This window comes from Saccostrea echinata, unplaced genomic scaffold (genome assembly GCF_033153115.1).
Source record: "Saccostrea echinata isolate AGI-Se365-2 ecotype Australia unplaced genomic scaffold, CSIRO_AGI_Sech_v1 ptg000009l, whole genome shotgun sequence".
NCBI classification, from domain to species: domain Eukaryota; kingdom Metazoa; phylum Mollusca; class Bivalvia; order Ostreida; family Ostreidae; genus Saccostrea; species Saccostrea echinata.
The window spans coordinates 31,298,743-31,313,678 of NW_026889758.1; the positions used below are offsets into that span (position 1 = coordinate 31,298,743).

Here is a 14,936-nt window from a genome sequence, read left to right on the forward strand (position 1 = left end):
AAGTTTGAATACAAGACGAGCAAGACAAGAGTGTATTTTTGTTCAGTCAGAAGTGAATTATACCGTTTTTATTGTATTATTTATAAAGATAGTTCATAGTTAACATCAGAGCTAGGTAAAACTTGAAAAAATATTAGATATACGACTGGCTCAGTGTTACAATTTTGTAATTTGTAAATTTTGCAAGTTTGATTGTTCATACAATTAAAAAGAAATTCATGCATAGTTTTTAAACATTTTTTGTTATAGTTTTGTGTGACTTATTGATGTGTAAAGCACGAAGACTTTTTCATTTCTTACAGCTACAAATTGTTTGGATAAACCTTCGAATCAGTTTTCACAATAGAAATATTAATGGATGTGGGTATTAGGTAAATTCCTCGTTTAATATTTTCCCTATATTCTTCGTAAATTATATTTTTTACTATATTACAAACAACTTCGATATCTACCCTACTAAAAACATATTAAGAAAATCTTGAACACTGTCGATTTGAAAGCAGCGATTACAAATCCTTTGATGATACATATATTTAAAAGACTGATGAATAATTTTATTATATATATGTACGATTCTTCCATGTAACAATTGAAAGAATGCAAACAAATACTTAACGTATACAGTGCAGAATATAAAATGTAGGGTGTCTTCTTTAACTTCGAACCTGGTCAGGCCAAACGCTGAGACAGTTCAGTTTACAGTCGTTGTTTGAATTTAGGCTGGCAGATTATTACAACTTAGAAGGCTACGATTATTTTTATGCAAATGCCTGATGTCCCACCTTTAGACAAAGAAATAAATTGTTGGTTATAATCCTTGTGCCGGATATGTCGTTATTTCCAAAAGAGTTTTGTTAAAAATTAAAGAGGTTTCCGCATGTTAAATTTGTGCTCTTGATGCCACATAACAGTTCTGCCTTGTGAAATCCGAAACCGACAAAATGATTGTCAAGAGTCTTTTATGATTAGACACCAGAGTAAACTGTGTTCTCAGATGGTGTAAATCAAAGAAACATATATATTATTCTTATTTGATTTTGTTTTTTGAGTTATGCATGCATTATAGGATAAGAGAATATCAGTTTCAAATTATCAGTCTCTTTGGTTTTGAACAAATAAACTGATTCATACAAAAGACTTGTATTTAACATTAATGATAATGCAGTGACAATGTCACTTCTACTCTACTTATGTTTTAAAAACAAATAAGCGACCATTTACTCAAGTATTTTCACGATTTAAACAAAATTGAATATCTTAATAATGAATGTTACTGTGGAACAAAGTTTTATCGGAAGTTCTTGTACGAATTTATTTGTTAAGATACAAATTAAGTGCTTTTTCTATTTAATTTTTCGTATTGTTAACAGAAAGGGGAGACATGTTTTGTTTGATGAAAATTAGCATATGTGTTACACTCGTCCTTCGTTGGAACTAGTATAAGAGACTGAATCTTGATGCCCTCTGGCCAACCATCTGACGATGTATTCTTTTTCAAGAGCGGATGTCCTTTCAAATTATTAAGCTTAACAACATCCGAAATTGTTCTAGTAATTTTGAACTGTTTGAATTTTGTTTAGGATTAAAAAAAAGGGGGGTATTTTAAAATTAAATATGATGCTACAAAAAAAGTCGCAACGAAGATTTTTATTTCAAATATTTTTCCCGATATAAACTAGTATTTTAAACAAGTTTAATTGCTACTCCCTCTTTCAATACTACTTGGGGTGTCTGGTTTTAACTCGAAACATTTACATGTACACGTGATACAGTCTGACTATTGTCTTCTTCTAAACAATCAACGTTATGATCACATTATATAGGAACTTTTAGTTTCTTATATTTTGACGGAAAGTATTATATTTTACTATGTATTTTGGTTACTATACCTCACGTAATCAAAATTATGAGTCAGGAAATGTATTTCATATAAACAACAAAATAAATATAAAAAATATTAACATCAACAACTAAGCATTGTTATATATTATGGGTAATACCCTAATTATCTGATGCTATGATAAAGCTTAAGTATTAATGAGAAGTCTATACAAGTCCAGTGCAGAAAGCGTCCGATTTGTTCTTTTCTTTCTGGTAATTTGTCAAAATCCAGGAGTATTACACTACACAAAAGAATTGTAAGGCACGACTGGGAATTGACAAAGCAATGTTGAAGCTGTCGAACAAGGTAACCACTCTCCAGAAGCTCAAATCAAGAATTGAGAGACGGGGCGGGCAATTGAGTGAGGACAAAAGGGAAATGACTGCCCGTGGAGAGGGTGCTCGCACTGGCTGAACGCGAATTACAGTTTATTGACGTTTGAATAAAAATTGTAAATTAATTTGCTGTCGCACACAAAAGCGAAACATTGTCTACAACACCCCGATTAATGGCTAAAGAGAGACGTCTTCACTTAGGCCTATTTACTGGATCCCGCTGTTAGACGAAATTGAATTGATCGGGCTCGAAATTCATAACTTTTATTAAGCAGTTAAAAGGAGCAGACAAACGTTACATGTAGCATGTTGTTTGTTTGTAAAAAAAAGGTTGATGACTTTATAATATTCAGAGAAATATAAATACATAAAAAAAAATTAGCGTAAAATACATGTGTGTTTTTAAGCCGCTTTTTGTGTGCATATGTGTGTGTGTTGTTTTTTTTGTAGTTGTTGTTGTGCTCGTTCTAATCACTTACTGACTATGAACTCGTAGCAAAGTGACGTATAGTATATTTTGCAAATTTGAGAAATATTGCTTATATTCAAGCCATATTAAAACAACAAAGGAATTATATATAACCAATCTTGAGCACATTGAGTCCCTGTTTAATCATGCGATACTCGTATGATATGTCAGATCTTATAATCCGTTCTGTAAAAATCATGATTATTTTTTTACACTTACTAAATTTCAGGAGTCAAATAAACTACATGTATTCGGTGAAGAAGAAAAAAATTCACGGGAAGTACTATCAGAATATCATTAACATATTAATTTTACAATAATGTCTGGAATCGATACAGGTATTTTGAATGTTAAAGAAAGACATTTTTTTTTTTAAAAATTGGTTTTGTGTTTTGCATTTTTTAAATTGGTTATTATCCGAAGTGAAAGTGCTTTGCAACAAAAGCTCATTGAATCTAAATTATTCTCATTGCAAAATATTGCCCTGTTATGCATGAACAGCTTATGCTTAGCCGCGGATAACCCGACTCAGGTTTGCGGAAATCTTAGTGTGAAGTCATATATAGAAATGATTATAAATTACCGACTGCTCTTTGGGTTTCAAATGAAAGTGCAATATGGCTAAATATTACTCAACGCCACCATTTGTAGTACTTCAGTGCAGAGGGTCAGAGTTTTTGTGTGCATTGAGAATATTAGTAATACTTAACTTTGTTGCTGATCTTATAATGAATTTATTTTTCTCACAGAAAGGAAAGAAACAATGAAGGTATTTCAATCAGTTTACTCATAATAAACGTAACAATGGAAACATTTCATAAAGTGAATGGACAAGTTCTTACCCTATACATCTATAGCTATAATTCAATGTTAGTTTCACATAAAAATCTATTTTTCAATTGATTTCAATAGTTAAGTTCTGCAAAAAATTCATTTATCATATTTTATCTAATAAAATTCATTTATCATATCTTATCTAATAAAAATATGATTTACATGTTTACTTGTATTATCAAGTGAAACAAAACTCGATTTTGCAAGTATACTTAAATTTTTTTTTTTTGGTTACTATCCTCAAATTTCAGTTTGGCTTAGATACATGTACATTTACAGTGGGATGACAAAGGTACTTTTTGATGAAAGAAAATGCCAAAAAGAAGAATGAAATTGTTGTCCGAAATAAATGTATGTAGAAATCAAACGACCGCCTACCATTAAGTACGGTTTGATAATAACTTTAAAAAAAAATCTGAGTGCTATAACTTTTTTATTAATGATTTTTTTTTGATGTTGTAAGACTTTTCTTTGCAAAATGAAAGATTCTATAGATAAAGTAATATAATCTTTAAAAATACATTAAGTCAGCACTTTAGTACAAGAAAATACTCAAGACAACCACTTAATGAGGGAATAATGCACAGGAAACTTCATCATAATAAAATAACAGAAAACAAAAGCAATGTAAACCCACTACCGCGAGGCCAATGAAATGTTAACAAAAACAACATCCAGAGATGGCAAGAGTCGATCTATCAATCGTTTTTCATATGCTGAAATCATATCGGCGATCGATCATCGTCAGTATCGACCCAGAATCCCGATTAGCAGTATATGTCGATAACAGTTTTGACCCATTACGTAGGTGACAATTTCATCTGGCTGTGCGGGCTTTGTGCGGAGACTTGGGAGTTTGGAGAACTCGTGCTGCTGCGAGAATCATCCAAATTATCGAAATCATCATCATCGTCATCGACGTCAACATCAATTTTTTCATCATCGTCGAATGAAGTAATTGTTGGCGATGAGGCTCCTAAACAATTAAGTTTATCTCCGCTCTGCTGGCTCTGAAGACTACAAAATCAGGAAAAAAAAATTAAAAGTTGAATATAAATGTTGTACATTATTTTACAATCCATATGCATCAAATAAAAAAAAATACTCTGTTTAATTCTATGTTTATTCTATGTGGTTAAGTACTCGTATATAAATCAGTACGCCAAAGAATCATTTTAATTTCATTATTTGCTGCAGAATATTAAAAATCTTTTTTTGTGTTCCTTAAGAATGTTACTGTAATTCTGGATTTTTGCGTTGTTTTATTTTTGCCTATGGTGGTAAAAATAAAACACCTTACATTTTAAACACTGAAAAATTTAAATATTCAATAAAATTTAACGATTCCAAATACAAATGAGCATTGTTAATTGGTACCTGATAATGCCAGTAAAGAAACCCCCCCCCCCATTTTAAAATCAACAAAAAGAAACGATCTAATATTAATCTTTTTTAAAAAAAGTAATTAGTTTGAAGACAAATATTTTTGGGAATTTGGCAAAAGTTTATAGACCGTAAAAATATACTTCTTAAATTTCCATATTTAAGGTTATGGTTCATGCATATAATACATTACTTACATGTAACATCGTCATCATCATCATTTTTAATATTTAATGAATAGGCATGACATAACGAATTTATTTTAGATTGCAACATAGAAATTTAAATGCATATACATGTGCTTGTTGACGGAGTAGACATATTAGTAGTAGCTGGTAAACGGGTAAACGATCAGTACTTTTTTTTTTTTTTTTTACTAAAGTTCAAGTTTTTGCTACAGTAAATCAAAGTATTTTTACTATGAATTTCATATTTTATATTTCATTTTCTTCAGTTCTTTCATGCAAACTTTTGATATGAAAGGAAATATTACGAGAATATAAAACATATTTCCGAAATTTTCATCATTGGAATGGAGTCTAAAAGATAGCATGGCTCTCAATCTCCAAGAATGTTCTAGAGTAAATCAAAGTGTTAAAGTATGTACCATAGTTAACTATAATAATTTTATGATAGAGTTTAGGTTATGAAGGAAAAAAAATACAAGCATTGACTATGCATGTACCTATCTGAAGACATATATATACGAATCTTATCACTTTGAGGTTAAAAAATGCATCTTACGATAAATCAACTACAGAAGGGTTGATTTTATGATTACAAGAAGTTTTTAAAGTTTTTTTTTGGGGGGGGGGGTTATTTTACAACGGAGATAAATAAATAAAATAAAATATTTAAGAAATATATTGATCATTTTAATAGCCACCTACTAGCATTACCTTGTTGATATCCAAAACTGTTATATTGTTGCAGTAAAACTTATTAATGCAGAAGGAAATAAAAATAAATTTAAATTTTGAATGAAACACGATCAGTAATTTAAACAAAATGTTCACTAGACAATTCAAAACTTTAATAATGTTAAGTAAATTAGATTAGTAGTTAAAAATTTGCATATCTAACATCGGCACTATTTTTCCGAGAAAAATCACCGACAGGATAAAAAAATGTTACCATAAATGCAAAGGCTTTTTTCCCGGGAGATTTAATAACAAAGTTCTAATCGTTATTCTAATATTTTTCTCAAGATCAGCATATTTACTCTGGAAATTGATCTGAAAAGAAAATTTTGACACTCTGAATGAAGCAATGCGATTTTTATGAATAGATTCCAACCAAGCAGTTAACAATTTCATTCCAATTGATTTGAAAAAAAGTAAACAAGTTCTCTTTTAGCTGTCAAACAGGGTGTTGACGAGTTTCGCTTGTTAAGGCTTGATAAGTATAGAATCGGCGAACTGCTTCACCGAATGACACCGCATCGTGGGTGACCTGTGACGATGATTAGGTCACGTGACCATTTGCGGATTCAGACGGACTAATTGAATGTAACAGCCCCGGACATATCTGATTCTAGAGGCTCATTTTCAGTTTTAATATTATGTGCAATTTAATCCAGATATGATCCTTTTAAATTCAATTGAATAAATCATTTTTCGATAATGTCATCATTAAATTGGGTGGTGTTTAATTCAAGGGTATCAAAAGGAATTGATCTCAAATTCAGCTCAACATCGATATAATCATATTTAAAAATAATTCTACTGACGATCATGTAGGATTTCTTCTGTGAGTTGGTTTACATTAATTCAAATAAACAGTCTAGATGTTAATATTGATGTTATAAAACAATCGCGTTAGTGAGGAGGAAAAAGTATACTTTAAATTCATTAAAAAGACAATAACTATTAATTTGATTTGTTGATCTGTTTAGAGTAGGCTCATTTAATCGGATTAAATATATCGCCCAATTTTTATTTTTATGAACACTTTTGGCTCAAGACCTATTAGTTATGTTCAATACTTAGTATTTTCTTGTACTGTAAATTAAAAAAAGAAAAACATCATTATAAAGGAGAAATTAGTTATGAGCATGAGAGGGTAAATACTTGATTCTGGAATTCGGACCAATGGTATATTGCCAATATCAGCACAAAAATATTTCGGACAATCAATTTATTTCGACAATATTGAGGACTTCCCGTGAGGAACATATCCTATTTGAAAACATGCTATCTGAGTATTATCCCTGGGTTTGTTTTACACGGATTTTACTATCTAATCTATTGTGCGAGAAGTAAACAAATACCATTACATAAATACGCGAAACAAGACTAGCAGTGGTCCATTATCCCATAGTCGCTGATAATTTGTGTCTAAAGAGATAGAGTTTTATCAAGGAAGATCGATTCGTTTTCAGTTTACTTAGTTAAGAGGATAAACTCGGGATTCGAACTATGAGCTCGTGTCAGCTGATAGAGAAGTTAATATATTTAGGAATATCTTAACACTACAAAATACGTGCTAATCTCTTCGGTTAGAATCAAACCTCTCTTTCTTGCATAAGAACAAGAGGAAAAAGAGCGAGGCTTTCCTCTCAACATCGGAATCTCTGAAACCGATTACGATTTTCTACTTTAAAATATTGATAGCAGGTGCGAGATGTAAACAAGGGCATAAAGAAAAGGTGAATTTCTTATCAAATAAATATGAATACAAGCAAAGTATTAGGCTCCCAGGACAGGTGTATATAATTTTATACACAATAGTATCTATAATCACAATACCAAATTGAACGACGATCCATCCATACGCCGACAGAAATGAAAGCCAAATGTCATATCGAAGAAAAAGGGACGTGACCGACACACAAGATATTTCTTAACTTTATAAGAATTCCAGTTCATATATTTAGGCTCCTAGTATTAATGACTTAATTCTCTAAAATTGTTCCATTCAAGGCCATTATATCTTCTTCACAGTGGGGGTAAATATTGATCATTTGAAACGTGGACGGACGTGAAAAAATTCGTCCACAAAGAATACGACTCTATGAGGACATTTGGTCTAGGCTTATGATTAATCCTTCATAAACTGATTCATTTCAGAAGGACTCGATCTAGAAGTCTGTACATATTGTAGTATTCAAGAGTATATAATCCAGACAAATATCAGAAGATCAAACAAAACAGTTTTATTCTTTGTACTTTCAAGATGACAAATACTCCGTCAATTTTCAGGTTTTATATTCAGTCATACAAAAATGACATCATCCTAACACGCACAGTTTGTGACATTTTCTGCAAGATCGTCCAAATTGAAAACTTCTCTTTACATTTTATAAAAGATTCGAAAATATTTTAAAGATTCATCTCGTTTGTTTCACCGTCACTTTTCCTCAGTCCTACTATTTAATGATAAATCATGCCATTATTTAATAAAAATAAAATAGATTGTGTCTTAAATCTTTACAATTTATGATGATTTTTTTTTTTGGGGGGAGGGGGGGGGGTGCATGTCCCTTCCCTCTCCTCCTATAAATTTACCAAGATCGTTAGAGCATATATTATAAGAAAAAGACTGTGGTATTTTTCTTCGATTCAACTTAACATACAATATAGTTTCCAGGAGTAATAATAATAATAATATGATAATCTAAATTTGAAAATGAAAAAATAAATAATCTAAATTTTTAACTAATAAATAAACAGGATTATTTTTGCTTAAACTATTGTCTTTCCTCATTTTTTCTTAAATTATCTAGATTTTAGAATATGACGCATTTTGACACAGGTTTTTTTAAAAATTTAAATAAAGTCCTTAATGTTTTTGAACAATTTTTGTAAATAATATGATAATCTATTTCAATGTTAAAAGCATTAAAATTACAAGTAATTGACTTTTGAACGTTGTTTACTACGTTTATAAAAATGTAATTTATGTTTATCAGAGATTCCCTCAATATTTGCTTTTGTACGTTTTGATAGGTTGGATTTTGTGTCTATGTGTCAAAGGTAACATTAGGATTTAGATATGGTACCAAAAGAGAAAATAAAATCTCATTGTTTCATACTCTTGTTTTGCTAAAATATGTAAAAATCAAGTAAAATACTATCTTGATATAACTGGTTTTTAAAACATCACCATAACAAAACTGTATGTTAATTTTATCCCTGACATTGATGATATATATAAGTGAAAACTAACTCCTCTTATTCCGATGTTGAAGTAAATGTAATACATATTTAAAATAGAAACGCTCTTTCTTTACTTATTTTAACAATTTAGGATCAAATTCCATTTAGAAGCGATCTCAAAATTGATCTAAGGAGGCTATCATGACATAACGGCCTTAATACTCCGAAAAAACAAATATATAAATACAATGTCAACCTCAGAAAGAAGCCCGAGTTTGTTCAGTAGAAACTCCCCACAAAGAAACAACTAATCCCCAAAACTGAACAAAAATGCTCAAATTTGCCAAGCAATTTCGTTACCTGTAAGTGAAAATATTTTTCAGTTTAATTTCGGCTTAAAAAGTTTAAAATATTTGATTGGGTGGCAACTTTTATTAGATTTGTTATACATTTAAACGGTAGTATATCTAATTGGGAATTATTCCTTTATTTGTTTAATTTCGATATTTAAATTTTCGGTAAGTAAGACGAATTATAAATATTGATTCTGGTAAAGAATTAAGAAGTACAAGATTTCACAAGTTTGTAAACGCACTTGTTCATGGGACTTATTTGAAATAAAGTAAGTACCCTGTCTATATTTCTTCACGATCTGTTTTCATTAATTATCAAAATTCAAAACATAAAAAAATATCTTAAAAACATCAAGAATAACTACCATAATTTTTTTTTAAAAATAACTGGTTGAAAAAAAAATATTGTAATATACTAATACCGAAAAACATAATATATCCCCAAAATCAACGAAAAAGGAAAAAAACTAATCCAAATTAAGTCAGGAACAATCTGTTTGGTAATGAGCTGAGGAAGCAGAAAACGGATTTTTTTCTTTCGAAAAATGAAAAAATAACAAGGTTTGACTATGTTTTGTGAATCAGATATGATAAAATATATTTATTTGACTAATCACTCTGAAAATGATTTTTATGATATGGATATCTTAAGGCCATAACTGGTCATCGAGTTTAACATCTTGACAAGAAAAAATATTTGAGGATAAAGACGCAATTCCTCCAATGCGGAGAAAATCTCTTTCAACACTTATTGGTCGATAAAAAAAGGCCGTGGGATATATTAGTTCTTGATAATTATGTAAGTGACGCTGAAGTTCAAATACTAGCCACTGATCTCGTTTTAGAAAGTGTGAAATATTTGTATTATCGTGAATGTAATCTTGTATCTATTCGTATGACAAATCTATCCAAGTAAAAAGTGTTGCAAATAAATTACTCTATTGTCAACACGTGCTAGGTCCTTCAAACAGAGGACCCTACATGATTTGCTTTTATTTCAACAATAAATTTATTATCTTATATGGTGTATCTAAATTTGGAATATACAATTTACAATTTTTTTCCAAATTTTTTTAAGAAGTAATTTTGCATTAAATTAAAATTGATAAATATAATTAAAAATTTACATGTATGATTATATTTTCACTTTTAAAAGTAAAAAGATAGATATTAAATCGTAGGTAACAAGTTTCACATATATTTGTATGTTAATATAAATAAATACTAACGACTTTGTTGTTGTTTTGTTTATTTTTAAAAATGATTATTATTATTTAGCTTTTTATTATTTTTATTTTTTCTTTTTTGATCAGATGAGTAATTGCGGAGTATAAAAAGAACATCACTAAAGGGTGTAAAAAGTACATGTAAAAAAATCATTTAAATTTTCCTAGAGAAATCCTGCTCAAAAGTTTTTTTTTTTTTTTTTATATCTTTCAAAAAGTACTTTACAATCATTTATTATTAAAATTCGTTTCAGAGTCTATGCCTAGGAATATTTTTGATGCAGTGTTTCAAATGAGTGTAGCAGTTTGTTAACTTTTCAGACAAGGAAATTTTAATTCTACCGTATGATGGAATATTGTCTAAGAGTTTCACTTTTTGAGGTTAATACTTCTTAATCAAAAAGTTAATCTAAGATTTATGTGCGCATAGGAAATATAATTTACCGATTTTTAGCCGCAGCGGCTCTGTCTCTCTGTCGCCGATTCTTGAACCAGTTGCCAACTTGAGTAGGCGTCAGCCCAGTTGCTGTTGCCAGCTCCCGTTTCTTGGTTGGGTTGGGGTAAGGGTCTTGGAGGTACCACTCCCTTAGAAGGTTACGGGTTCTCTCTTTGAAGCAATGTGTTTTTTGTTCCCCGTCCCAAATTGTTCTGGGAAGGGGGAACTTCTTCCTAACTCGATATTTGTCCACGGGACCCAAGGGTCGTCCGCGAAGTTTTTCGGCTTCCTGGTAATGGGCTTCCAGCCACATCGCCTGTAATTTGGCATGGGACTCTTTGGTGAATTTATGATGCTCAAGAATATGATAAAGGTCTCTGTAATTTCCTGTGTGGAAAGAAACAAGTGCTCGGGCTCTCAAAACTGATTCATGTTTGTTCAAAGCTTCACAGGCAGAAGGGTTAACAGGCAAAGACCACAGAAAGCGTCCTAAGCGCTCAATATCTCCACTTTCTTCCAGCGTCTCACAAACTTGTGCCACTTGTTGTGGTGTAAAATGCAAAGTCGGAAGAGCAAACATTTTGTCTCTTTAACAAATAACTCTTCTCACTTGATTGTTAAATCCAAAAAGATTAAATTCAATGATCAGAATATAAATTAGCAAAATGTCAAGAAGTCATTACGGAAGTACTTCAGAAAATATACTGTCTGTTTCGTTCCTTTCTCTGTCGATGGTGTTTTTCTGTATTAGTGTGATAGGCAGTATCATACGGGGGTTTTATCCAAGAAGACATAGGATTAATACACATATGTCATACGCTCTCCTTAGGTTTTTAAATTGACAACTCAATGATTCTTGGAGATATGTCAACATCATTAAACACACAAATCAAGGGGGAGGTTCCCGATCTTTTCTTCACTGGGTTTTATCATTTTTATTTTCTTGTAACAAAATTTGTTATAAATTTTATCAGGTTGAATCCGTTTGCTCTTGGCGTAACGGCCATTTGATTGGTGGAAAATTATCTCCCGCTGCAAAGCATTAAGATCGGGCTGTCAATCATATTTGTCCGTCAATCAGGTGGCCGTAACGTAACGATTGTTCACTATGGGTGTACAATCCGATAAATTATAATAGATAAAAAGGAAACGCCTCACTTCCTCGAACACAGCAAAAAATTCAAAGGAATACTTAAGCAGTTTAGGTATGGCTGCATACTGTGCAAACAGTTGTTAAATACCTTAGTATATGTGATTTTTACAAAATATGTACCGGTATTTTTGCATTTTATTCTAATTCTGCTCTATATCACATATACATGTATATGTATAGTTTGATAAAACCCGGTGGTTTATAACGCGTTTATTATCGATCATTTGACTGATTTAGGAAATCTCTTAGCATATATTTACACGCTGCTAGCTTCCTTAATATAATTTCAAATATTCATCAATCTGATTTGAGGAATTACATAAATAATAAATACTTATTTTATTTCTTACATGCAAAACATTTTTCCTTTTTGTACTGAAGAACCTGATTTTTTTCTTTGGTTACTCAGTACATAGACTGCTCCGACACACAATAACTAGGGAATCTGTTAAAACAAATACCTTTTACATACAGGACATGTACATATAAACATGCAGGTGCTGTTTGGAATGATTCATAACAGATATTCATATAGAAGCTACCAGAATTATTACAGGTTAGGATGTAATTCGGTTAGGAATAAACTTTATTGTGAACTGGGATGGGAAACCTTATCTCCGAGAAGCTTATTCTGTTAAATTAGACAATTATGGTCTTACATCCCTAATTATAGTACTAATCACCCTTATAAAATGACTGAACTTGTCTACATGTAGTTACAATTTAAGAAACCCAACACTAAATTCCCCTTCTACGAACAGCTGAATTCTTTTCAACGATGAAAGTTTGATGATATAAAAAAAATACAACCTTAATAAATTAATTATAAAAAAAAACACCTATAATGTACTAAACTATTTAATTTTGCAAAATATAAGGTGAAATTTAATTTAAGAAAGTGAACTTAAAAACAATGCTTGTAATTTGAATGTAGATCTTCATATTAATCATTTTCTCTGAGAAGAATCGTCCTGTAACTTTGTGGAAATCGATACAAAAAATATTCATTTTTTAAACAATGTCTAGAGTATACCCAACAAAGAAATGGGGTGTACTGTTATTTGGCTCTCTTGATGATGTACAAATAATTTTCTTTATTAATTGTATCGATAGTTGTGCTGTTTAATATTATTACACGTAAATATACAAGAGTAGATACATCTTTTCACGATGTATACGAACAATTAACAATGCTTATGCATCTTTTACTAGATTACTAGACAGAATATCGATAAATAAACAAACGTTTTCCTAATTAATATTTTTTAATATATATATATATATATATATATATATATATATATATATATATATATATATATATATATATATATATATATATATATATATATATATATATATATATATATATATATTAAAAAAGAAATTTTAACAGAAATTTGGTAATGTTGTTTATAAATGTTAGCGCGTCCATACATTATTTTTGTGAGGGAGCTAAATAATGAAAGATCAATAAAGAAAGAAAAAAATTAAGTAGATTATTATTAAAACATTTAATTTATAAAAGAACTGTAAAAAAATAAAATGAGTAAATAAGAAAATAAATATTGATAAATAAATGATAAAAAGTACAGTTTTAGGACAAAGTTTACACATGTTCCACTTGCATAAAGTAAAACGATGCCTGGCACACAAACACTATACTGATTGACATGCATGATAATAAGAAAAGCAGAAATAAAAACAAAATAGACATGAAATGTTTCATATGCAGAAAATATGTGGGGTTTTTATTGGAATAATCATATGAAAAGTTCATTTTTCAGTAATTGGAAAGAAAAAATATACATACAAATTACAAAATTTTACAGCAGATTAATACTGATTCCCTATAGGACTTATTTACGTATGGACTTATGATTTGATTTCTCCAGATGATGTGTGGGGGGTTCTTAATATTATTTTGGCTCGTGATATTAGAGGATGGATTCTTTATAATGCAATTTATGTATATATCTTAGAAAATAGTATATCCATTAATAAAGATGAAACCTAGTAGAATGTTTGACATTTACCGCGGTAAAAACTGCGAACAATTTCTATTATACTCTTTTTAGCACCATTTACCCCTTACTGAGTGACTACAATGTTTGGCAGATACATATCATCAATTTATAATGGAACGTTAATATGGTGTGAATTGGCAAGGGAACAACGGTTATTTAGCGTCCGTGGGAATCGACTGAAATATGAGAGCCCAACTGATAAGTTCCGAACAGGTAAATTGATCACTCTTTATTAAATAAAATAATTCACACCTGGTTGAATTAATTAACAAGATTGCAAGATTGTTACATGTGTAGATCCACCCCTTTCTTGCCTTCAAAGGTTCTATGAAGCCAGTTTAAAAAGGTATTACTATGCTATTAAATTCATAAATAATTGGTAGAAGAAAATTTAGATGTAATTTACGTTGCAGAAAGATACCGAATTTGTATTAAAATATCTGCACAGTTGTACCACGTAGAGCCAGGGTCCGTAAATGAATATGTCAAGATTATGTCCGACGGAGACCGCCATGGAGAACGCGTTGTTACTGACAGGACCGGATATCGCGTGTCTTGCAAAGGATCAAAACGCTTACAACTAATAGCGTGGCGGAAACTGAAGCACAGCTAAATAGTCCTCCCACTGCGACAAGACTATTAAGTTTCTTCGTCTGCAGAAAAAACTTTGTCGCAAATTATGATATATTTACATTTCTTGGTGTATGATTGAAATGAAGATGTTATGGAGTCGCGCCAAGA

At 30.5% G+C, this 14,936-nt stretch overlaps 2 protein-coding genes across 2 annotated transcripts in view; one reads left to right on the top strand and one right to left on the bottom strand.

Moving 5' to 3' along the window:
* LOC133182209 (poly [ADP-ribose] polymerase 1-like) overlaps positions 1–14,936 on the top strand; it is a 550,802-nt gene that overhangs the window by 286,616 nt on the left and 249,250 nt on the right. The window lies entirely within an intron of this gene.
* Positions 4,262–11,637, bottom strand: LOC133183587 (homeobox protein SIX6-like). The gene is made up of 2 exons (XM_061318527.1): positions 11,024–11,637; positions 4,262–4,537 (listed from the first exon to the last, which is right to left on the bottom strand). The coding sequence occupies exons 1-2, from the start codon at positions 11,593–11,595 to the stop codon at positions 4,321–4,323; spliced, it is 789 nt and encodes a 262-aa protein (XP_061174511.1). The 5' UTR covers positions 11,596–11,637; the 3' UTR covers positions 4,262–4,320.

Coding starts and splice junctions, on each gene's coding strand:
- LOC133183587 (XM_061318527.1), bottom strand. CDS start 11,595: ATGTTTGCTCTTCCGACTTTGCATTTTACACCACAACAAGTGGCACAA. Junction 4,538..11,023: donor GCCGCTGCGGCTAAAAATCG/GTAAATTATATT, acceptor CTGATTTTGTAG/TCTTCAGAGCCAGCAGAGCG.